General features: G+C 36.5%; 1 protein-coding gene across 1 annotated transcript in view; it reads right to left on the bottom strand.

Moving 5' to 3' along the window:
• Window positions 1–27,438, bottom strand: part of ITGBL1 (integrin subunit beta like 1) — a 196,049-nt gene that overhangs the window by 64,082 nt on the left and 104,529 nt on the right. The window contains exon 7 of the mRNA XM_036455992.2: window positions 22,037–22,183. Within this exon, the coding sequence (XP_036311885.1) occupies window positions 22,037–22,183 (147 nt within the window). The remainder of the gene's footprint in view (window positions 1–22,036; window positions 22,184–27,438) is intronic.

The following is a 27,438-nucleotide window of genomic DNA, read 5'->3' as shown; positions in this document are numbered from 1 at the left end:
TATAATTTTATAGAATCATCTTGTCAGGAATCTGTATGGAACCAATAATGAAGGAGGAAGTAAATGTATTTTTGTGCCTTTTATAAAAAATAACTAGAGGCCTGGTGCACAGGATTTGTGCACTGGTGGGTGGCATGGCCTATGAGGATTGGCCTCTCTGGGAGCGCTGCTCATTTCTGGGCCACCAACCAGCTGTGGACCCACCCTCTTAGCGGCTGCTCCCACTGTGAGAGCACATTGACTACCAGAAGGCAGTTCCTACATTGAGCGTCTGCCTCTTGGTGATCAGTGCATGTCATAGCAACTGGTGGAGCCATCCTTCTGGTGGTTCCATCATTTGGTTTCTGGGGTTTTATTATATAGGATGAAATAATGTCTCTCCACGTAGAATAACAAATAAAATAAAGCTATGGATTAGGCATATGCTTAGAAATTAAAAAAAAAATCTGTATAAAAATATGATATTTAATTCATTTAAAAACTTTTTCTTAACTTTTAACAAAAACAGTAGATATCACCCTTATTAGAATATCTAACAGGTAACCTATCAACATTTCTTACAGGTTGTTGATTATATATTAGTTCATTTTATCACACAATCAAGTTAAAGTACTAAATAGTTTGCATTACTATATCAAATGTTAAAGTTTTCTTCAAATTTGTGGAGAATTACTTTTAATAAAAATATTAAAAAGTACAATTTAAATGGAGAATAAAATCCATCTAAATGTTAATGAGCACCAGTGATATATAGAAATTACATATCATCGATGAATTAAAATTTTGTTCATGTGTGTGCAAAATATAAATGTAGTCTAAACTCAATCAGAGAACAAGCATAGGTGATGGAAAATTCCATATTTTTTGCTAGTTGACCTTAGAATTAAGTCACAAGTACAGGAAAACACACCCTCACACACACACACACACACACACACACACACACACATACACACACACACACACACTCCAGATTCAATTTTCCTTTTCCTTCCCAGAGTACTGCTGGGGAATATAGAGCTAAACCCCTACCCTGTATTCATTAAAATGAACATTTTCCACTCATGAGTCTTTAACCAGTTAGAAACCCATGCTGAGAACCTGCTCTTTAATTACTTGTGCATGATCAGTTATTTAAAAGAGGGAATACTGGAGTCCAGTATGCATTCACCTAGTCATTATTTCACAATCGTTATTCTTTACTCTAAGCCAAGGACTTGCTGGATGTTAGTACCTAGAAATATAAATACCAGCACTCACGGAGCCAGGAGTAAGAGAGACTAACATAAATAGTTATAGTAAAGTAGGCTATATGCAAAAATAAAGGTATCCCACAGGTTTAGCTGTAACATGGAGAAAAATGATTACATTTACATGTGGCGTTTGATTTACACAAGCATGTAAGGTTTCAGGGGATATCCTAGGTAGAGAGAAGGACACACGCCAGAACCTGGACTGGAATAGTATCTAAGGAAATAGAAACAATGGAATTTACATAGAAAAAAGAGAGACCTGTTGCTATTAGCTATGTAGGGATAATCGTGGTAAGACCATTATACGGTCATGAGAATACTGAGATACATACATCAAGCACTGAGGACAGTACCTAGCACTAGCAGTTAGTAAGTACTCATTAAGTATTAAGTGCTACCACTCACTCAAAATCTAATATTAGAAGTACTACATAAGAGCAGAAACTTAATCCTACAGATTTTTGCATATAGGGAGGGAAAGATTAATTCAATCAATACTTAACCTTCTTGTACTTTGTTAGGTACTATTCTATGCAAAGAAATAGGGGGCATAACCATTGCCTTCAAAAGCTATATATATATGGCTTTTGATATACATACATTTATATATATATATATATATATATATATATATATATATATATATATATATATACACACACACACACACACACATGACTGTCTTAAGACATTTCTCCCATTTCTTTTTAAAAAAAATATATTTCTTTATTGATTTCAGAGAGAAAGGGAGAGGGAAAGGGAGAGAAACATCAATGATGAGAGAGAATCATTGATAGGCTGCCTCCTGCATGCCCCACCCAGGGGATCAAGCCTGCAACCCGGGCTATGCCCGGATTAGGAATGACCTCCTGGTTCATAGGTTGATGCTCAAGCACTGAGCCATGCCAGCAGGGCCTCCCATTTCTTTTTGTTCTAGTCTATCATTTTTCTCTCAACCAGCCCATGCCCTTGACCTGAGGGTATACATCTTCACTTCAATCTGTGCTGCTTCTGGTTTATTTTCTTGTCTGAACCAGGCTTTGGGAATAATCCACCAAACTTTTCCACTTCCTTATTTCACTTATCCCCTAGAGATCCTTCATTTGTCATGCCAATAGTTTTATTCCCTTTTGACAAAGATAAAGGTCTGCTTTTTCTTCTTCTAGAGTTGTAGAGAATAAACAAGTTTTGAGAAACTTTCTTTTTATGTTATCTTAATATCATTAATACACTGAAAATTTCCTGTCTCCTAAGTTTTGTGAAGAGATGGACAAGAGCATTTCAAAAGGTGGAATAAGGACTCCAGAGTGTGGGAGGACTTTCAACGAGGATGCAAAGCTCATTTCAGGCTTAGGCTTAGCATCAGTCTGCGATGGATCAGCTTCCTTATCTCTTTTTAAGTGAGGGCTCCAACTCTGAATTTCTATCACCAAAAATCTAGCATGTCATGGACCATGAAATAAAACTCAAGATCATATTAGATTTTGGTGGAAGAGCTCAATGTCTGCAAGGAGTTGGGCAAGAAGTGGCGTCTTGTATAATAAATAAACAAAAATAGAAACATTGAGGCTCCAGGCTATGTACTTTCAGTTTAAAAAAAATGATTTGGGAGCTGATCATGTGACAAATATTTCTAACTCCTCACATGTCCAGGGAATGGAAGTATGCTTGGGATGAAGGCACTCACATGTAACAAAATTCTGAACAGATAGAGTCCTGTTAATAGTTCAGAAGAATGTTTATAATATTATCATGACACAGATAGCTGCCAGGCTACAGAGGTGTCAGCAGTCCTTGGGAGAGGGGGTGGTACAAGGAGGGGGCACCTTAAAGAGCTACAGACATACTTTGTTTTATACAGTGATATCAAGAAGGATGGAAGTCACAGCAGGTGTTTCATCTGTGCACATGATTTGCTTATTCTTATTTTGAATAGGGAAGCATAGAAAGTCAATGACAGATTGTAAAACTCTGTGTACTTTATTTTAGGGATAGTCTAAGTGCAGTTCTTCAGTGTCAATCATCAAAGAGTCAGACTACACTGACCATGGAGCTAATGACAATGAATCCTCAGATTTCTTCATGTGTGAGAATCTTTTCCATGGTGCGGGGGAGGATCCTAGAAGAGGTGACATATATTTTTGAAAATTTCAAAAAATAGAAAATTTTAACTGAATCACTAAGAATCATTCTGGGGTTTTTTTTTTTTTCAATCTATTTTTACTGATTTCAGAGATGAAGGGACAGGGAGGGAGGGAGGGAGAGAGGGAGAGAGAGAGAGAGAGAGAGAGAGAGAGAGAGAGAGAGAGAGAGAGAGAGAGAGAGAAACATCAATGATGAGAGAAAATCATTGATTGGCTGCCTCCTGCAGTGGAGATCAACCTGCAACTAGGGCATGTGCCCTTGACCAGAATTGAACATAAAACCTTCAGTTCTCAGCCAAAGTTCTATCCACTCAGTAAAACTGGCTAGCACATTCTCTCTTTCTTTCCCAACTTCCACTCAGTCATATAATCCCTCAGGTGATGTGGCTCTGGGATGACTCCAGCACTTTTGGGATTCAGCCAAGGGGAGGTTGAATTGAGGATACATTTACTCTCAGTTGGTTGAGGAAGAGTGACTTCCATAGTTTTTCAGGGTGTAGGAATGGCTTCTGTAAAGCCCCCTTGGTCATGACAATGCTAGGGAAGAGATGAATTCATAATTTGAATACTTTTCATAATGCTCAGTTGTTGAAAAGAAACAACCTTTAAAGTACACAGAGCTACTTAAAACAGATTCATAACATTATATTTATGTAATATTCTGAATTTTGTGATGTTGTGCTATTTGCCTGCTTTAAAAATTATCATTTGTGTTGATTTACATTCTAATCCTAAATATATATTCATCATAACTAATTTTGTACTTGCAATTTTGAATTCATTTTTTTTAAAAGGGCTCCTAAAATGTAGGTCCTGAAAAACTTGGACTTACCTATCCATCTAGGTAATAACGTGTATCCAAATTACAATGCAGAATTACAATAGAGAAACAGGAAAAAATGGAAATCAGAGTATTAAATTCTTATAATTGTATTCATGGACCATTTACATAGAATAATGGATTAAATCGTGGAACAAAGTTGCCTATTATGCTTTGGCAAAATTCCTTAATATAACATCAGCTTTTATAAACAATGTATCCAGACTACATTACAACACAGAATAAACTGTAAGACTTCATATAAATGCAAAAAAGCAGGATATAAAGTTGTGCTTAAAAATAAGTTTCCAATATAAGCATAACCAATGGATGAAAAACTCTGGGGAGGGAGGGCATGTTTGGGAGTGGGGGTGGGGGGTGGGGATTGGCAAGGTATGTACACATATAATACCTTAATAAAAAAAATGAGAAAAAAAAGTTTGCATTATTTAAAAATCATGCAAGGGAAGTCAACAAGGGAATTATGCCTTGGCTAATATCTTTAGGTTTATGCCCATAGTTAAAGTACTAGCAATAAAAGAGATAAGCATTTTAACAGTGATATTTTTCAGATTATCTGTATAAAGACTTTAATAATTCCCAGAAATACATAATCTGCTCAGTAACAGATTCTGATATAATTCTAGTGACTAGACCAAAGAATTAATTTCATAGAAGACTGTGCTAGTGTCCTGTTGCTTCTATAACAAATTACCACAAATTTCGTGACTATAATTAAAACAACTTAAACATACTAGTGTATTGTTCTGGAGATCAGAGATCTAAATGAATTTCTCTTGGCCAAGATCAATATATCAGCACTATTGCATTCCTTCTGGAGATTCCTAGAGTCTAGGAGCAATCTATTTCCTTGCCTTTTCATGTTTCTAGAGGCAAAATGCATTCTCTGCCCCCATTTTTCTGTCATCAAAGTCAGCAATACCATCAAAGTCCTCATATTGAATTGCTCCGATGCTGAATCCTCTTCTGTCCCCTTTTCTTTCCACTTGGAAAAACTGTTGTGGTTATAACTGATCCACCCAGATCATCTGCTATAATCTCCCGAGTTGCAATCTTAATTCCACAGGCAATTTTTTACCCTTTGCCATGTAATCTCACATAGTCATAGATCCCAGGGGTCAGGAAATGAATGTATTTGAAACCTATTGTTTTGCTTACCACAATCATTAATAAATTGACTTGTCCGATGGTACTGTCCTTTAGTTATAAATCTGAAAATATACTATATATCATCTTTCCTACACCAAGAAGGCTCTTTGTGCAATCAAAGATTCTCAAGATTGATATCAACCTCAAAGGCAGCTGTAATTAGTAAAAATTGTTTTGTCTGCTCACGGAGATTATTTTAAGTCTTTTTAAAAAATTTATCTTTATTGTTGAAAGTATTACAGATGTCCCTTTTGTTTGTCTGTTTGTTTGTTTTCTCATTGACCCCCTCCCCTTTCTCCTCTCAGGCCTTCACCACTCCATTGCCTGTATTCATGGGCTATGCATTTATGCATATACTAGTAAGTTCCCTGTTTATCACTCCTCCCCATACTCTCCCCAAGCCCTCCCCTCTGAAGTTGGTAGACTGTTCCATGCTTCTATGTCTCTGGATTGTTTAATTTATTAGTTTATTTTCTTCATAGATTCCACATCTGAGTGAAATCTTATGATACTTATCTTCCTCTGACTGGCTTATGTCACTTAATCTTACATCTCACCACTCCAGCATTGCCCCAAGGTGGGCCAAGTTTAGTAGTCTACCATCCCTCTGTTTACACAATGATTGGTTTCAACTTAGTCATTGTTCCAAACTAAGCCAATCAGCATTTTTCTCAGATTTCCCCCACCTCCTCCATGAATTGCCAGGGAAGAAAGAGTCTCTCATCCTATTTGATCAGGTTACAGTAAAAACAAAACTTTAACTGATGCTAAAAATCCATATTCCTTTCACATGGACAAAACTCACTCTATAGTAGGCAACATTGAGACCAAATAGCTGACAGAAGTTGAAATGTGTGTGCTGGGGGCAGGTGAGTGTGTGTGTGTGTGTGTGTGTGTGTGTGTGTTAGAGAGAGAAACTGTTGTGAGGTTGTCTAAGTCCCTTTCCGCTCATTCTAAAGGTCATCTCTACCCCTTGCCCTTGGTTATGTGAGCACATAAGTACAATAATTTGTTTATTCTGATTGAATTGAGGTTCTGCCATTTGCATCCAAATAACTCTTAATTAAAATAGATGCTGTGTAATTTTGCTTTATCCTCAGTACTGTAATTAATGACAAAGAAATTAAAAGCATAATCAAGAAAGCTAGAGTTCTTTCAGGACATAAAAAACAAAACAAAAAACAAAACAAACAAACAAACAAACAAACAAAAACCGTTCTTATATGTCCCAAACTGGAGACTGCTGCTCAGTGTGATCAGGTGGCAGTCATACTACACCTTTTTGTAGCTCAGCATCTTTGATCTATGGAATGCATCAGCCATGGTCTCTTGAACACTTCAAAATTTACATTAAACAAGTTATAGCAAATATTCTCACTTAACATCATTCCCTCAGTGTGGCCAGTTTATGATAAAGAAACAAAGCCCTTGGACTCAACTTGAGGATGAAGCTACATCAGAAAGAAAACAAACAAACACAACTACTCAGATTATCTCATAAAAGTAAATATTACAGAGATCCTCCTTATCATATTACGTTACCAACATAATTAATTACATGGAAAAATAAATAAATAACTGAATGCATGTATGATGAACAAACAGTGATAAGTTCAGAATATAGGCCCTGGATCATTGAATATTAATAAACAGCAGTTACAGCTGCTTTGTGATCTGTTTGTCTACCTTCTCTACTATTTCTTCACATTATGTGCTCTGTAACACTGCTTGAAATTTTCTTTGATAATTTAGCCCTATTCAACACATTTCCAAGATCTATGGGGACATTACCTAGCCACAGTTAAAACTAGAACAATGTGGCTGAGTGTTGATTGGAAATCAGTTGACAATAACTAAATCTTAGTTTGGAACCATATAAGAATCGCAAACCATTATTATATTTCCTTATTAAATTTTTATATATTTCCTTTGTAAAACTTTTTACAAAAAACTATTTTCTCATAATGAAATTAATCTTTTTAAAACAATTCCAAATGAAACATGGTTAGCATACAAATTAAATTGCCTTCTGTTTTTGTTCCTATACTCCTGTTATTTCTAGAATGCGAGGTTGTACTATTACAAGTATTCAACATATATTATTCAGAATGAACAGCTCTCTCAGGTACAAACTAAAACCTAAAGCATTAAAGAAGAAATGTCATTCTGTTCTGAGAGAAAAACATGAATGTAATTTTGTTTCCATCCTAATAAAAATGTTCAATGACAAATTATCATGACTTTGAATAAAATAGTTTTGGGTTTGATCCATCTTTTCATTCCAAATTTGAATCATAGGAACACATTAAAAAAAAATAAGCCAAATCATAAGTTCCATATACAACTAGGTATCACAAAGACTCTATATATTTTATCTTTATCTGGATTAGTTCTAGGCATATAGTAGGGTCCCAATAACTATATGCTGAATGCATAAATGAATTAATGAATAAATGCATAAATGAATATTAAACATGTTATCTCTATTGAAATATTTACTAATTTAATTATTAAACTATATGGCGTATAGTAAAGGCACATCTAGTTCAAAATATGTTCCTTAACAATCTGTCATACCTCTCTCGGAGTGATTGTTTGGGTTTTATACAGTTACTAGAGGCCTGGTGCATGAAAATTCATATACTGGAGGAGGGGTCCTTCAGCCCAGCCTGCCCCTTCTCACAGACTGGGAGCCCTCAGGGCCAGGAAGCAACCCAGTGATCAGGGGAAGGTGACACCCCCATCACACCTCTGCTGCTGCCACTGCAGACAGTGCAAGCCTCAGCCAGCCCTGGTTACCTGAGCCTCTGGCCATCCCTGGGTGGCTGGGCAGCCTCCATCTGAGGCTTACCTGCACCACAGGCCAGCCCTGCTTGCCTGAGCCTCAGTCAGTGGGGGGTACAGGAAGACCTGAGGCTGCTGTCACAGCTGAGGGGACTCTAGTGGCAGGTGCACAGAGCAATAGGCCCCAACTGAGGAATAGAGGATTCGCTCAATAACATGAGTTATAACTCCAATTTGTTGGACACTACAGTCAGGCTTCAGCTTAGGGAAAGGGATGGGCAGCTAGTTAGAGGAGCTTGAATGAGCTGTCAATCAGTGGGGGATGCAAGAGGCCCCAAGGTCCTTGGTGGGGCTGAGGGGACTCTAGCAGCAGGCACATGGAGCAGCTAGCCTGGCCTCCACTGTTGGTATTGCCATCTTGTGAGGGTGTGGTGGTCAGTTTGCATATCACCTATTTATTATATAGGATATCTAAATAGCTATCACCTTTTGTCAGTATCATGTAGTTCTTTTAAAATTTGGTTAAAAAACAGCTATGGACCCTCTATTCATAAAAAATATAAACAGAAAGACACATAAAATATATTTGTGCCATTTTAAGAGATTCTTTTTGCCCTGATACCCAACCATCAACTGCCAAAGTTTCATGAATTTCAGGTTAAGAATCCCTGTCTATAGACTTCTTTATAATACAAATTGTTCTGATCAAGGAACCACATCACAGTTTAGTTCTAAGGAAACTATGAAGGTTGAAAGCAGAACGATGACTTCTGAGCAATTAAAGACCATGAAAGGACATGTTTGTGCATGCAATATTCCCCCAGCATTCATACCCAAATGCTTCGTAATTACACTGGAGATTTATTTAAAAAATACAGATTTTCACTCCCATCACAGATACATAAAAACTGGAATGGAATAATTCCCTGAACAAAAGTACCATACTCTTTCTTATTTCTGTGCCTTCTGATGCAATTTCATGTTTTTGAAACTATTGTCCGTCTTTTCTATTATAAGAGTATATCTTCCCCCAAACCTCCACCCCTGCCTTATTGCTTCCCTGCATATTCAACAGCGCATCGGAAGAGACCCCACAAGACAGTAATTTTTCTGCAATCTTAAGCACTCCCTGAAGCCCTATTTGCTCTGTGGGAAGTAGGGCAAAATCGAAAGTGTCTTCTGCTCAGTCCATTCTACTGCCCATTACACAACCTCGCAGAGCAGTGATTCCTAATGTGGCTGCAGGAAAGAAGCACCAGGGAGCTTTTAAAATCCCCGATGCCCAGGCCACATCACAGACAAATTAAATCAGGTGGAAGCTCAGCACTGGTATTTCAAAGATACTTCTTCAACAAATTCTAAGTCTCCTCCATGGACTCTTGAAGGACAAAGGCTACCTGACTTTGAACTTTGATTTCTTCCTTGAAACCTTCATTACCCAACTCTGAAATTTTGTGCAAACCTATTCCACTTTCCCTCCCCTCTCCCCTTCTAATTTCCAGCCATTTTCCTTCAGTTCTTATTTGGTCCCCTTTTAACACTCAGATCTTGCCAAATAGGATCTCCTCAGAGAGGGTCTCTGGCCACCTCATCTGAAGCAGCTCCCTCTGGAGAGTCCACTCTAATATAATGCCTTGACTTCCTTCTCCTAGCACTAACCACAGTTATTTATTTTCTTGTTTAACTTCTCCAGCCAAACTTTTAGAATCTCTATGACACCCTTGACATTGGATGTCCTGTTTATTATTCTATCCTCAGCACCTGGACTGGTTCTAGGCACATAGTAGAATTCCAATAAATATAGATTGAATGCATAAATGAATTGATTAATGAATGAGTGAATGAATATTGGACATAGTACTTCTATTAAACTCTATGTCCTTGAATTCATCTGTGGTCAACTACTTAAACTCTTGTAATCCCTTTAAAATTGCATATTATATATTTATAATCCATATGAAATTATAAAAAAAGAGTTTATGACTTAAACTCTTAAACTTACAAGAGTTTAAGTCAAGAAAACAACATCCTATGTACCATATTAATTTGCCTTAAAATAACTTTTTAGAAGAAACAGAGCAGTTATAATGTTGCTTTTGTGGATAACAAAACAGGTTCCACAGAGCTAAAAAAAAAAAAAAAAAAAATCCAAAGACAAAGCAAAACAAAAATATCTTTATAGGGGCACACTAATAAATGGTGAGAGTAGATCGGCCCTGTATGGATGTCATAAGCCATGTGGCCATCTCTTTAATGCTTTCCCCTCAAAAGCATATATCCTCATAATTAGAGGGGTTAACTGGATAAGGTTCTAGATGTTCAAAGGAAGCACAATATTAGCAGGGTGTCTGAGTCTCTCTACCCAATCAGGAGAGTGAAGTTTGTTGATAGTTTTCTCAGGCATCATACAAGGTTGGGAGAAACATTTGGAAAGAGGGTTGGACAACATGAGCATATAGTAGGCCTGTCACACCCTTGTGTAGCCACACAACTTCAGGCCTCATAACACATCCAAGAGCTCATTTACCAATAATTCCTCTAAATTTCTTTCTTTATGTAGTAGAACTATCCAGAAGAGTGGATTTAGAATCTCCATGCATCATGCCACTTGGGTTTGGCTACTACTTCCTTTACAATTACAATAAACTACATCCAAGAGTATACATTCTGTGATTCTGTCTCACCAATACAACAATAATTCACTAGTAACATATAACCATACCCAGACTTCCAGCAAAATAATCATATGAAAAGAGACATCTCCAGTCACTATATACTCCATATTTGCTTGCATTTTTCATGCTTTTCTAAAGCTCCTTTGGTTAACTATTGTGCAATCCAGGGTCTTATGAAGAAATTTAGAGAAAGAAATCTTGGCAAAAGATTTAATGTCCTTACAAAGGACTTTACTTATGACCTCAAATATTTGCTATTTCATCTTTGGGGACTCTGATTGTAAATTTAAACCTTTTACAGCTCACGACTGTACTATGCCAGACCATTTGGCACTATTTACAAGCAACCACATGCCATGGACATTTTAAGCAGTAAATAGGCCAAAATTAGAAATGTCAAGAAACCAAATAATCCTGATTTTCCTCTTGTATCCAAATAAAAGGCATCACATGAGAAATAAATACTTTGGGAGAACAAAAACTCATCCATCTCAACTTTTCTATTCCAAATAAAAGGATGCTGTAACTGAAGAATATTAATATATTACCCTATACTCAAAACAGTTAGTTGGTAGTAGAGAGCAGAGTCGAGAAAGACAGCTTGGCTAGTCACCTGATTCTCCTGAGTATTCAGCTCTCAGTATGTCTCATTAACTATGCCAAACCAGATATGCAGTTTATTGCAAAAGTGGGTTAGAAATAAAGGGCATAGAGCCCATGAGGGCAAATACAAAATCTAGGGGTCCAAATGAATTGGAACACAGAATCAAGTTCACATACCACAGAGAGAAGAGAAGGTGGGAAAGTAGCCTGGAGATACCAAGTTCAAAGTCCCACCATTAGGATGTTGCTGCTATTGTAGCCTGTATCTTATTCGGTCACATATCTAACAGAGCCCAGCCTAAGTCTACATTCTCTCACTCTCATACCAATGACCCCCAATCTTGCCTCACTGTGACATGACCTCCCTCTGTATTTAAAACATGTAGGCATGTGTATATGTTATAGCCAATACAGATAATGTAACCCTCAGATACTAATCTGACTGCTAAACTGTTGTCATTTTGCTACTTTGCTCTATGAAGGGCTTTTAATAAAACAGCCACTTTAGATCTGTATTTGTCTTCTCATATGCTGTCAGTAAATAAGTAAGCGTGATTTCATGTGCAAGAAAGAGGAAGAAAGGCACATGAGAGGACATTAATGCATTTTTCTGTTTCATGGAAAGATTTGGATCTTGGTAACTTTAGTTATGTTAAACATGGTATCTGAGCAATGACGTAATGGAATGGGCACTAAGCAAGCTTAACCTGGCATTTCTATGATGTCATTTTAGTGTATTTACCATCCATACTTCCAATGTGCGTCTTCCTTACTAACAATTGAGCTCAGAAGACAATTATGAGAACAAAAGCTCTCAAATAAGTTGCTTCTTCTGTCTCAAATGTATCTCAGTATGAGGAAAGGTTATGGGAGAAGATGAGATGACCTTTGCCCCTTGTCTGTCTCCCATCACTTTCTTATTCTTTATATATCAAAAGTCAATTTGTTTCATGTTTTCTGTGAAAGTTATTCCCTTGTTAACTCAGTGTTTCTCTATGCTGCTCCCTTGACCTGGAATGCACTTTTTAACTAAATTATCATCTGTCTATTGCTACTCATCCCTGCAGATTCAAGTCTAGTTTCACCTACTTCATGATATCATATTTTTGCACCCAACTGTATTTAGAAAAAGATTATCTTCCTCTTCTGAGACTCTAGACACTTTTAAACCCTTTTTTCACCACATTTTCACATTTATCACAAAGGCTTAGCACAGAGGTCTGCAAACTCTTTGTGTTAAGGGCCAGATAGTAAATATTTTAGACTTTGTGTGCCATATACTCTCTGTGGAGTGTATGGTTCCATGAAGGTTTTGTCTAATAACCATTCCAGATTGTTTTCCACTAAAAGTGTCTGATTTGCTTGTTTATATTGAGTAAAATCAAGTAAATAAACACTAGAGCCCCACATTACATCCTTCACTATATATTTAGTGCTTTAATAGAAATCTACACATATAAAGAAGTAATATGCTGTCCCAGTAACAACCAATTTGCATACAGGAGGCTGCCTGTGCAGCAGGGGGTGAGTGGACACAGCCAAGTTGGGGGGTGGGGGAGTGAGGAGAGCATCTGACCTGAGCCTGGCCTGCAAAGAAGGAAGAGGAAGTGGCCATGGGGAGCTTTTCCAATCCTTCTGCACAGACACCCTACCCCAGCCCCCGCATCCCTGGGTGGATGGGAAGGCTTGACAGGCCAGGAGAAGACCCAGCTCGGGGATAGCTGCTCCCACTATCCATCTCTTCCCTGCCACACAGCCCACCACTGCTGGGCCTCTCCTCCCTACAACTCCAGGGCTGGGTGGAGTCAGGTCTGAGCAGCACCCCAGGTTCAGACCCTCTCCCCCTCCCCTAAAGCAGCAGCACTGTCTCCGCAACAGAAGTGTGCTGAACCTCGCTGGGGACACTGCTAAACCTGCTCTCCTAGCCCACCTGGCCCTACCCTGGCCCACCCCCACCCTGGCTCACCTCCCACCCCACTCCAGGAGATTATAGCCTTGTTCAATTTAAAGAATGGTGCCAAGCAATAAGGTTCGACAGTTACTTCCCCTTCAGCCTTGCCATCTCCCTAGCAGCCCCCTTACTGCCCTGTTCCCCACCAGTGCCTCCAGGTATGACCACTGGCCAGAGCCCGTCCCTTTAAGGCCTGTGGAACCCTCTGCAAAGCTTCCATAGCTACAGTCCCAGGAAACAATCGTGCCCTCTTCCCCTAATCAGCACCTGCTACCTGTGAGGGTACCCATGAGCTTAGAAATAACAATCCCTTCCCGTATAGACGTCACTTACTTGATGAAACATTTCTAGGTTTATTAGCTCAGAACCTCCTCACGACAACCCAGTGAGGTAGGCAGAGAAGAGATTACAATCCCCATGGTATATCCATGGTATATGCGTATGTATTCAGAAATGAAGCTCAGAGAGCAAAAGCTCCAAGCCCAGTGGTTCCCAAGGTACATACAGCACATGCCCCATGGGGGCTGGGGGGTGGGAGAGGGATAGTTTGATTTTAAGTGGGGGCAATTCGTGAATGAGTTAACAGTGAAATTTTTGCATTTCTTATGTTTCTAAGGGGCCTCATCTACAGTGTATCCTCCATAATAAAAGGCTAATATGCAAATGACCGAATGGCGATATGACTGGTCACTATGATGCACACTGACCACCAGGGGCAGACACTGAACGCAGGAGCTGCCCCCTGGTGGTCAGGGTGCTCCCACAGGGGGACTGCAACTCAACCAGAAGCGGGGCTCATGGCTGAAGAGCACAGCGGCAGTGGTGGGAACCTCTCCCACCTCCGTGGCAATGCTGAGGATGTCAGACTGAAGGCTTAGGCCCATGAAGCCTTCAGTCAGACATATCCCCAGGGCTCCCAGACTGTGAGAGGGTGCAGGCCAGGCTGAGGGACCACTCCCCCAAGTGCGCGAACTTTGTGCACTGGGCTGCTAGTAAATATGTAATTTTGGTAACAAAATTGTCACAGTTGTCACACATTTCATTTTAAGCTCACTTAAAGAAATTAGGATTGAATTTTTGTCCAAGTTTCTATTTTCATTTCAAATAGATTTTGACAATATTTGTTGCAGCCTTTACTAGGAAGTTTCCTTGGCCAAAGAATTTCACTGGTTTTCAATTTATATTATGCAAAATGTAATAAAAAACTATCTATTGATTTGGATAGTTTCTAATTTTTTATACAAAATTTTCTGTTGCTGTAGATGAAACATTTAAACAAAGTTGTTGAGTGGAACACACAAAATAAAATACTCTCTTGAGAATGATACAGACTTTGGACTATAAATTAGAGGAATGTCAGGTAATTGAAAAAATACTATTTTTATTTTCCATGAAAATAGTTTCTATCATTCTTCAAAAAGATACACAATTCAGCTTCTGAATTTCTTCTTTTATCTGTTCTGTTGAATATAAAAATAACAAGAAGAAAGGCTAGATAAAATAAAGGTAGAGAAATAAGAGACACCTTGCATGAGGTCTTCTTTTCTATTTAATTTGGCTCTTTTCAAGTTGTTTTAATCATTCCCTTCATTATATGCAGATCATAGTTTTAGTTTAGTAAATGCTGCTTCTTCATAGGAGTGAGAGATTTAATATTATATTTAATCAATACCATCCAGTATACCACATCTGGGCACCTGCACCACTGGCCTCCTCATGAGGATAGACAACATCCAGACACACAGAAGTCCCAGCACATCACGAGGACATAGAGAAACCATGCTGGAGGCACCACATTTAGTTCTCTCTGAATCCCAATCATTTTGTCTCCATACTACCTTTAATAAAGTCATAATAAGTAACATTTAAACTTCAGAGATTTTGTGAAATATAGGCTCCATATACAGTTTATAACATTCTAATGAGTTTTCCTGAGTCCAAAGAAAGCAAATAATAAATAGGCTATTATATCTTTCTATAGACCATATTACTATTATAGGTCATTCCATGGTAATAGAACATATAAAAAAAAACAAACAACAACAACAACAAACAAAAAAAACAAAGAGGGAGCACTGTAAGTTTAAAGTATGCTCTGAGATCCCTGGAAGACTTGGGATGCACAGACCTTTAATGTCACAATACAAAAAAGTGAAAACTTTTGCTTTTGACATGATTTAGCAATTCACTGGTATTTTCCCCATTTAGTGAAGTACTAAAAGCAGGACATTCCTTCTGGGTATGGAAACATAAATAAATTGATTTTACAAGGTCATTTCTCTTTCGGCTGTGGTCCTTAACGACTGTTTGAAATGCCCTAAGAGTGCATGGCTGTTCCAGAGTCCTTGAGCACTGGCAAATGCAGTGGATTGACCAATCTTTGCACTCAGAGCTAATCTGAATCCCCCTCACTGTCTTAAAACACTGCTGAAGTCGCACACAGGTTTCCTTGCCACTTAAAAACTGTGCGTTTCCCATTGCAATTAACTTACAATGACATTCAATTAGGCTATTGAGAATTTTTCTAAATTTAATCAAAATCACAATAGGTAGTCTGGTGCTTAATGTAAAATATTTGGAGGTCCATCCTCTTGATAAATGTGTAAGTTCACTATATCACATTGTTAACTGTGGGCACTAGATGGTATAGCAGATCTTCAGGACTTAATCATCTGGTATGGCTCTAACTCTAGACCCATGGAATGGCCACACCCCGTTCCCTTTCCTATCAGTTGGCAGCCACCATTCCACTTCCTGCTTCTATGAGTTTGACTGTTTTAGGTGCCTCTCATGTTAAGTATTCTTACACACACACACACACACACACACACACACACACGCACAAAGAGACACAAGGACATTTTTGCAGGAATCTTGATTGTGGTGAAGGCATCATAGATGTATGTATATATCCAAACTCATCAAATTGCATACATTAAATAAGTGCAGGTTTTCTTTGTATATCAATTGTAACTCAATAAAGCTGTAAAATTTTTAATAAAAAATAAAAAGCCTTTCTCTCCCCTATATTAAAAATAAATATATAGCGAGGACTTCAAATTTTTAAAACCGCTTATTATCACTTCTCAATAATAACATCTCTGTATACACAAATAAGAAAAATAATCACTCATAAAACATCACATAGAGTAATTAATACATAGAATTAAAAATTACATACATCATGGAAAACTTCTCTGATAAATAAAAGGAAGAAATTTTAAAACCGTGCTTTGCCAGTAGAAAAAAAAGGAACAATAAATTGAAAAATCTCCAGATGGTATGAATCTGGCACACTATTATTCTTTGAAAGTATATTCCTACGTATGGGAATTGAACCAACTTGTTTAATTCATTAATTAAAACATACAAATTGATAAAAATGAGGACATGTTTTCTATTTTCTAGAAGCTATAATATTAAATAATTAACCTCAATTTATTATTCTTGTTCCATTTCACACCTTCCTTTGAGTATTTAAGGACTAACACATATACAATACCTCTTAGGACAAGTCTAATAAAAGAAAACCAAATGGCACGGAGGATAGGCAACAGAAACACGCAGGATTTCAGTACCAAACAAAAAGATGACTTGGGTACAAGGATAAATATCAAAGGAGGGAAATACCTCAAACACAAACCTTTAAATAATAATGTCTGCAGAGCCGAAACCGGTTTGGCTCAGCGGTAGAGCATCGGTCTGCGAACTGAAGGGTCCCAGGTTCGATTCCGGTCAAGGGCATGTACATGGGTTGCAGGCACATCCCCGGTAGGGGGTGTGCAAGAGGCAACTGGTCGATGTTTCTCTCTCATCGATGTTTCTAGCTCTCTATCTCTCTCCCTTCCTCTCTGTAAAAAAATATCAATAAAATATATTTTTTAAAAATGTCTGCAGAAAAATAATACTCTTTTACAATTATAGGTCAATAAAAGGAGTTTGATAAAGAGTAAAATTGCATAACACCATAAGAAAAATATATTGAGAAGAGCTACTGATTATTTAAATTGTCAGCATTGGAGGGTGAAGAGACCCCTGATATGCTCCTGGTTGGAGGCTGTACTGGCACAACTTTTCCAGAGAATATAAATTGTTGGGGCGGGTTTTTTTTTGTATGTTTGTTTTTTGTTTTTTTGTTTTTTTTTTTTATATATTTCATTGATTTTTTACAGAGAGGAGGAGAGAGGGATAGAGAGCTAGAAACATCAATGAGAGAGAAACATTGACCAGCTGCCTCTTACAACCCCCTACTGGGGATGTGCCCGCAACCAACGTACACGCCCTTGCCCGGAATCGAACCTGGGACCTTTCAGTCCACAGACCGATGCTCTACCACTGAGCCAAACCGTGTTGGGGCGGTTTTTAATTGAAAAACTTTAATGTATTTTTATTAATTTAGGTCTATGCATTCTACATGTCAGAATTAATACTAAGAAATTGCACAACTTTTAGGCTATCTGAATGTAAAGCACAATATTGTACTTATTATTATTATTACTATTATTATTATTATCGTTATTATTTTAAATCCTCACCTGAGGATATTTTTCCCAGAGAGAGTTGGGGGGAGAAGGGAAGACAAAGAGAAATATCAATTTAAGAGAAGCACATGGATTGGTTGCTTCCTGCATGCACCCTGACCAAGGCGGGGGCTAGGGAGGAGCCTGCAACCAAGGTATGTACCCTTGATGGGATCAAACCCAGGACCCTTTAATCTGCAAGCTAATGCTTTATTCAACTAGGGCATAAAATATAATATTTAGAATGTGAATAAAATGAGACAATTTAGATGTGTAAGAAAAGAAAGTTAGTTCTTTTGTTACAATCAGTATGGAATACCATGCAGTTTATACAAATGATTTTGCATAAGAATGTAACAAAGAAATAAATAAATTCATTACATATTGTTCAGCAAATTGGTATAATAAAAGGACCAGTAAATCATTTAAAATGACAGCTCTGGAGTCGGAGGGCCTGTACTAAAACTTTGTGTTAAAACTTGCATCTCTGGGACTTACTATGTGAGATGTCAAACTGTTAAAACTTCTAATTTCTTTTTCTGTAAAAAGAAGAATAATTGTTCTTTTTCCTACCTCATTATATTTGGGGGATAGCAAAAAAGACAATGCATTCAATGTTCTTAACATTTTACCCACTGAGTAAGTGTACATAGCATGCTGTTGATAGAATAGCATAAATACATCATTTGTAAAATATGTGCATGTTTATATTTATTTCGATTTAGATATTGATATGATATACATACAGTATTAACTTCAATTGTTTTCTATGTGTTTAAATGTGATTTTTGTTGCATTTGCTTGTTTGTTTGCTTTGGTTTAAATGTGTTCCCTTAATGTTGTACATGGCAGACAGTATGAGTCAGGAGTTCGGCTGCAGTAACAAACTACCCTAACATGTGAGCTGATTCATAAAAGATAGGTTTATTTCTTGCTTCTGTTACAGGTCCCTTGGTGGTGTCAGCAGAGGTTTCTGCTAATCATCCTCATTTAGAGACTAATCAGCCACCATCTCAAATACCCAAATCCCAGGGCCAGATGAAAATGGAGATGGCAAATCTCTCTCTGCCTCTTTAGCTTCTGCTCTGAAGTGAACACATCTTTTTATTAATCAAAGCCAGACAGACTCAAGAAGAGAACCTGGATAATAATAATAAATGTAGTTTTAAGTCAAGAAGAGTTTAAAACTAATGTGTAAGCTATCATTTCAGTTTTTTTAGCAGAACATTGGTATGAAAATAAAGTTGTACATCATGCCTAACTCCCAGGAGTAGAAATTAGGATGAACAACTGTACATCCATATTGACTATATGAGAGTCAATTAAATTAAATGAAAAGTTATTCCTAGGCAATAAGAAATAGAAATCAAGGAATCAGAGGATAAGCAGATAACATAAGAGATAATGTAAATTATTCTTCTACCTTCAAGACATAAGGGTCACACTAAGTTATCACCAGCAGAAGCAATGCATCTATTATAATTAAAATTCCAGTGGAAAATGCCTTCACCTGGCCCTTGAGGTGAACTCGACTGAGGAACTTCAGTACATTCTTCCAAGGTAGTTTATTTTTCTTGGCCCCAGCTGGTAAGCTGAAGAGGCTCTCTGGCTTATGAACCAATGGGCCTTGTAATTGCTTTCCTCACTCATGTAACCACTGATGCAATTGTCACTCATATATTACAAAACTAATCCTTCGCAAGTTTCATGTTGAGTATTTGCTATGAAACACCCCATGCCAATGAGTTTGCAGATGTAGCACTATGAAAAAGGAAGGGTCTCTGGTCATTGGTCTGAGTACTGGCTCCCATAAACCCTTGGTCTTCACTCTCAATATTCTTACATTTTGTTATGGTTCCCTGAGAAATCACCTCACTCATCAATACCTCAATTTCTCCATAAGGAAGCTAGAAAAGCTTATTATTTATCTGTAAAGTATTTCAAAAGACTTAAATAAATTATAAGAAGTAACCATAACTTAATCCATATATTCAAAACCTTTTTAATAAACTTTAGATATACTCTACTTCTTCAAATGGTAGCTAAATTTATTAGTTAATCTCCAGGAAGGTAAGAGACAAAGATGTGTTTACTGGAGTTTATTAAAAATGTATAGACACAGCCCATAAGAACCTTCATGCAGTAGCCTTATATTAAAAGTTTTAGGGACAAATGAAAAACAACTGGTAAATATATATATTTAGAGTAATTTTCTATTTGAGAGATATTGTGTATGGTTTTTTTTTCTATGATGTAAGTTATTTTAACAATAAATGAATGTGTGAGTAAATAAATAATAGTAGTCTAAAAGATACTAACTTTTCATCTTTGTTACTTTAAAAGCATGAGAGACTAAAGCACTATAATGGCAATACTGTATAAATGCAGGCAAAACACTAGTTTTTGTCTAGGGTTATTCAGTGAAAGCAGGGTAAGTCAGAAATGCTTGTGAAATGAAAATATTCCTCTATGCATTTCTTTCTTATCTCCCTACTTATAATCATTAGGAACAAATATCAGAGTATAGGAAAATACCTATAGCACAAATAATCTTGGTGACTTTGGGAGTTTTCTACATGAGGAAAACTATAAGTAATTTCAAAAGCAGATGATAACAAATATTGGGAAGTTGTGAAGAAACTGGAACCTTCACCATTGCTGGTGGGAATGCAAAATGATGTAGCCATCTTAAGCACAGTACCTCAAAAAGTTAAACCTAAATTACAATATGACTCAGAAATCCCACTTATGGATATAAACCCAAGAGATATTAAAGCACAATTCACACAAAAACTTATACATGAATGTTTATAGAACATTGCTCAAGATGGCCAAAAAGTAGAAACATTCCAAATGTCCACTAAAAGATAAACGGATAAATATATGTGGGCTATCCATACAAATGGATATTATTCAGCCATAAAAAGGAATGAAGTTCATGCTGCAACATGGATAAAGCTTGAAAATATCCTAAGTGGGGAAAAAAAAGCCAGAAACAAAAAGGTCATATATTTTATAAACCCATTTATGTGAAATACCCAGATTAGGAAAATCTATAGATTAATCATGTTTAGGGGTTGAAGGGAGAGAAGAATGGGCCATGACTGGTAAGGGGTATAGATATTCTTTTTGTGGTGATGAAAAAGTTCTAGAATAATGGTGATAGTTGCATAATTCTGTTAATATACTTACAGCCATTAAGTTGCACACTTTAAAAAGGCAACTTTTATGGTATTTGATTTATATCTCAATAACAAATTTATTTTTCAAAAAGAAAACTGTACCATAAAAATGAAATAGCTGATCTAACATTCAGGTAAAGGAAGTATTCCTTTTAATCTCTCACGAATAAAATTTACAATAACTTCCATTACCAGTTCCTCTGAAAGCATAGTTTATATTAATGTTTGTTGCCATTTTCAAGTTAGAGGTGAAATTGTATTTCTTATTTTGATAAATCTAAAAGAATGGAACCAACTCTCCGCTAGATGAATGCTTCCTTCTTCAATTTGTACTGATCTGGTACCAAGAGTGCACCTGAGACCACATGCCTTCTCAGACAACAAAAGCCCATTCAGAACTATCTGTGCATACAATGCTCTTTCAGAAGCCAACACTCTCCCCAACACACCAATGTTATTGAGTTTCAGAAATGGCAGTGAACTATTAGATGCTCTCATTCAGAAAATTTTGAGCAAATATTCAAACATTTTTATTTTCTTTTTAATGGATCATTGAACTGAGTTGAAATGAACTAAAATTGGGCAAACCTCAAAGTTACAATGAATTGATAGCCTGTTAGTGTGACTGTGTGTGTGGGACAAAAAGGAAAAGAGAGATGATATTTCTCCAGGTACTTTCATTCATAGAACTTGTGTGTGGTTTTTTTTTTCATTAAATTTATTGGGGTGACATTGGTTAATAAGATTATATACATTTCCAAGTGTACAATTCTGATACATCATATTATATATAGGTTTTATTAGTTCTTAAAAGACTGATCTCTCATTTAGGAATCTTATCGATAGCTTTATTTTCAAGAGGATATATGTGAACTGAATTCATCTGTCTCATAGGATTAGGAGGCGGTGATAAGGCCTGAGAGCCCTCACTTACCCCTTCCGGAGCAGGGCAGATCAGAGCTCCCCTGGCACTTCTTGATGCTCTCCTCAGTCGACAGTGGGCAGGAACGTGGGTGCTCACACTTCTTCCCATACCAGCCTACTTTGCAGTCACATCGTCCACAGTTACATTGTCCATGACCTTCACAATGAGAGCAGTAAAAAAAATATATATATATATTGAAGTCAGAATTCATTTCAACAGGGAATTTTATAAATGAGTCTGGATCTTAGTTAGCAATATTAAACCTTAAAACAAAAGACAAAAGTACAATTTTCTCAAGATCCTAAATACCTAATTTATATTAATTGCTCATAAGGGGTAAAGAAAAGCAACAACTCCAGATATGATGAACAGGCTTATAGGGCTATAAATGTGAATTTATCAAAATTCATATGCATGTGATTGTATTGGCCTGCTACAGCCTAAATAGACTATTTGATGGATTTGACAATTAGTTCATGTTGAAGAAAGCATTGGAAATGGAAAATAATTTGTGAAACAGGGTCTTATCTTTTGGAGTCACCCACACATTTTTTCATTACATTTATTTATTTATTTATTTGTATTTTTATTGATTTCAGAGAGGAAGGGAGAGTAAGAGAGAGAGAGAAACATAAATGATGAGAGAGACTCATTGATTGGCTGCCGCCTGCATGCCCCACAATGGGAATCAAGTCTGCAAGCGGGTATGTGCCCCGACCAGGAATCGAACTGTGACCTCCTGGTTCATAGGTCGACCCTCAACCACTGATCCATGCTGGCTGGGCTCACTTCTTTTTCTTTTTCTTTTCTTTTTTTTTTAACCACACATTACATGTTTATCCTTAAAACCAGTAACCTGTGTGGAGTTCTCACTCTTGAAGACCAAATTACACACACAAATGAGGTCAGGTAAGATGCTGATTTCTTTTTATTTGGACACAGAGCTCCTAAAGAACTATGATAAATAGTGATATGGGATAGAAAATAAAATTCTAATTTTATCAATCAAATAATTGTATTCAAATCCTGATCCTGCTACCTACAGAGTAGGGCTGGTTAAATGACCTCATTGAAGTTTAGTTTCTTCATCTTTAAATGGGATAATAATGCATTATATACCCGTATTTATCAAGAAATATATATATTTTAAAATGCTATATAAAAGTGAGCTGTTATTTTTATTTATTTGAGTCCACATATGTAACCAAGTAGGAATAGGAAGAAAAGCAGGATAACTTCAGTTGAGCTTTTCCTAACTCCTATGGAACATTCAGGTACTCATTACAGATGCAAAATAATGTGGATTTCTACAAAAGCTGCAAAAGATGCATGAAGAATTTTAAAGGAAGTGAAATTACACTTTTTTAAAGTTAATAAAGTATTATGTTAATGGATTAAAATCCATGCTATTTTTCCATTGGCAATTGATATTATTAATTTCAATTCAAAAAAATATTTCTTGAGTATCTACCATGTAACCGAGTCTAAAAATAAATTGCTGTTATCATTAATACTCTGCCTTAGATCTCATAATTTTAAAGGAAAGGAAAATTGTGCTTACTAGTAAATATAGGCTGTCCCAAATAATACCCACACTTTGAATAATTATTAATGCCAATGTTCCTTTTCAGATTTAATCCATTGGAATTAATACTTATTCAAAGTTTGTATATGTTTTTGGGGACACCCTGTATGTATAACATGTGAATAGGATCATTTAGGCCTTCAAATGTGAGAATTCTTATTTTACTAGTTTAATTTATTAGCAATTAGATTTCAGTGGTTGTAGATCCTGTGGCTTTTTGCCATTTATCCCAGCTTAAGAAATTCCTACTCTTCTCCTCATCGCTCATGCAATTTCAAGCCAAATTTGCAAAGAGAGCTGTATTGCAAATGCATAGGTAAATAACAATTTTTAAAACAAAATCTTTAACATTTAAAGTACAATCTATTCTGCCATCTTATAAGAGTTAATTACTTTGAAATTCTTGAAGACAAGATGTTTCATTTTAAGAACATTTAGATCTGCCATGAGGATGCCAGGCAAAGTACAGAACATGCTGTCATATGTGGAAAATCGGTTGACACTTTAACAAAATAAAAATTTGAACAAGAAAGTTAGATTAAAAGGGGGGGACTTTACTCTTGAAAGTGTAAAATAGCTGTAAAAGTTAGAACAAAATATACAGTAGGTTCCAGATGCCAGGAAATCCCTATCCAGGAGAATGCCACCTGCTGCTGCAGTTGTTTGGAATCCTCAGGCAGCAACCTTTGCCGAGGCTGAAGGTCCCAATAATTAGGCACCTAAGCCTATGCTGGGGACACCTGTGACTGAAGGGAGAACAGTCTCAAGTTCTATAGTTGGAACACAGATTTAAGAGTAGTAATTATTGTCCATCTGAGGATCATTCACATGGAAATATTAAAATAACTGTGGTTGAATAAAACAAATTTATAAAGACAGTCAAATTAGTAAGGTATTTTTAAAGTTAAAATATGGCCCAATTAATATCAAAATAAGTCAGATTAATTGTAGATGCATTAACAAATTATGGAAAAATGCAGGTGCTCTAGAAAAAAAATAGCTCTGTTATTATTGTAGCTTCATTTTTTTAATCCTTTGTTATTTCTGTGCTCTGCTATAAACACTAGAGGAAGATGTAGCCTATGATATATTGTACTTCTATTTCCTGTACACTTAATGCAGTATCATGGACCATCTTAAGGATGAATCCTATGAATTTATGCTTCACCTCCAGTCATAAAGGAAACTGCAATTTTTCTTCTAGAGTTCCTAGTTTCCCAATTCATAATAAAAGGTATGACAGAGAGAGAGAGAGAGAGAGAGAGAGAGAGAGAGAGAGAGAGAGAGAAAGAGAGAGAGAGAATCATTTTATAAGGATAAAATAAAGAAGATGAACATGCATGGTTTTGACACACAAAGAAAAGTTTAGAAAAGAGAGGATTTATTTAGCATCAAAATCTTTTAGACTACCATAACGTACACTATCAGAGTATTTTATACACAAATAGAAGAAAGGGCATAAAAGAAATTAGACAACTTGTGTCCCTGGTCTAAATGTGTCACTAGTTCATCTTTTGGGGCCTCATCTCACTGGACTTTATCTTTAAGAGTGAGAGAGCTAAAAGATGTTGGCTTCACCATTCTGATCAGATATGTAATGTTTCCATGCTAGTTTATCAAGCTTATAGAGTATGCCTGCAGGAGTTAATGTCATTGCTTCTAACAAATATTCCTTTAAACTCTGCAAGCAAAGGATAACAAAACAGAAGTAAAAGATACAGATTGTTGTTATTTATTCCTGATATTAAATATGAGAACTGTTTTCAAAAGATCTGTAGGCATACATTAAAATACACACACACAACAACAACAACAATAACAACAACAACAATGGGAGAACAGCATGGTTTTAGTGTTAATATGTACGGTTTACGGGATCACATCCCAATCTGTACCATATGGGTGGGGAGTTGGCAGCAAGACCAGACATCCAGTGTCATCATGGTTGGTTGGGCAGGTAGAACTTAAATAGGCTCTCAAGCCATGATATTGACACCAAAACTGATTTTTTTTTCTTTGCAATTATCTTATTTTATTTTATTTTTTAAACAGAATCATTTTCATTAATGTTTTATCTAAATATATTTTAATGATTTTTACGGAGAGGAAGGGAGATACAGAGAGCTAGAAACATCTATGAGAGAGAAACATCGACCAGCTGCCTCCTGCCCACCCCCTGCTGGGGATGTGCCTGCAACCAATGTACATGCCCTTGACCAGAATCCAACCTGGGACCTTTCAGTCCGCAGACCAACGCTCTATCCACTGAACCAAACCAGTTTTGGTTCTTTGCAATTATTGTTCTCCCTTGATTTAAGCTATCTAAACTCAGAAATACAGGACAGAAGCAGTTTCATTCACTCCACACAAACATTCTTCTGCTATAGTGGACATTCCTTTCTTTTAAAATGCTCATGAGTTGGAATCTGATGTTGACAAGTAGTTTCTTACAAAGTAATATGAAGACAATCAATAAAGAAAAGTTTTGGGGAATAAATTAGATCTAATCAGTACTTGTTATTTTAAAAAATCATTCAATATATTGATTTTCCTTCAAGATAATGCAAACTGAACATACTTAATCATTTCCTTCAGTTTCTTTCCTTAGTGTTTTCATAATACATAATGATAAAATTTCCCACATGATATAGGTTTTATCAAAAGATCCCATTTTACAAACTACTATAAGCCAGGACTAATCTTATATTTTCATTATTTTTGGTAGGCAACACAAGCTGAAAGATGGAGTTTGGGTCACACTGCAGCATAATTTTTCAATTATTGAAATTTAAGAAAGAGACCAGGGTGGTAAGCAATCATCAGGAATAGAAGCATATTTCAGAATCAGAAAGTAAATTCAATGGAGCAGCTCATAGAACTGAAATAACAGTTGGTATACTTTAGGATTCCTGGTCATGTCCTAGCCATTTTAGTCACACCCAAGTTTTGTCAATAATATCTTTGAGGTGTTTGTGTGAGTGTGTGCGTGATGTTTGTGTATGACTAACTACCCATGAACACATGCACCATGTAAATGGTGAAAAATGTATAACAATAAAAAAAAATTAAATAAAGCAAGTTTATTTGAAAACAGGGACTGGATTTTAAAATATTGGTACTTCCATACCCATGATGTAGTAGGCATAAAATATCTACAGGTAAGTGTATTACTGAATAGATGAATGGACAGTGAGAAAGCATTAATAAAATAAGAATGTCAATTAAAAGAGCCAATCCATCAGATTTCTTTTGGATTTTAACAAGACCAACACTCTCTGGATGGCAAGAACAGAAGCTAAAAATAAAGCTGCATTTAGTCTGAACCGTATTACACTCCAGCCTTGCATAAATCTAGAGAGAATATTGAAGTAGTTGGATTACTTTCGTCTCATAAAACTAAGCTATTAACATACTCAGTAATCAGCTGCATGGCACCCTTCCTATGGTGTGACTTAGGCAATTAGAAAGATTGTAAAGACTAATAATTCACTAAGCATAATATATAAAATTACACAGATTTAGTAAGAATAAAGAAATACTGCTGAGATCTTGGTGCCTGCCCAAGATCATAATTATGTTCAGAGGAGCTTAGTTTTATAAGAGTTTTGAGCACCAAGAAGGACAGTTCTTCCTTATTAAAATAAATCGAAGACTTTTATTTTCATCACTTGGAGAGTAAATTACATGAGTATTTGGGCCATATGTTTTCAAATGGCACTTAAAGGCAGTGGGAACTTTTTCAAATTACTTAATTTTTTTGAACCTGTTTCCTCTTCTGTTAAAATATAATCATGTCTCCCTCTCTGAGTTAGTGTGAGTCTAAAAT

The sequence above is a fragment of the Pipistrellus kuhlii genome, unplaced genomic scaffold, assembly GCF_014108245.1.
Source record: "Pipistrellus kuhlii isolate mPipKuh1 unplaced genomic scaffold, mPipKuh1.p scaffold_m20_p_3, whole genome shotgun sequence".
Lineage (NCBI taxonomy): Eukaryota > Metazoa > Chordata > Mammalia > Chiroptera > Vespertilionidae > Pipistrellus > Pipistrellus kuhlii.
The sequence above is the reverse complement of the archived record's forward strand: the minus strand, read 5'-3'. Positions and strand labels throughout refer to the sequence as shown.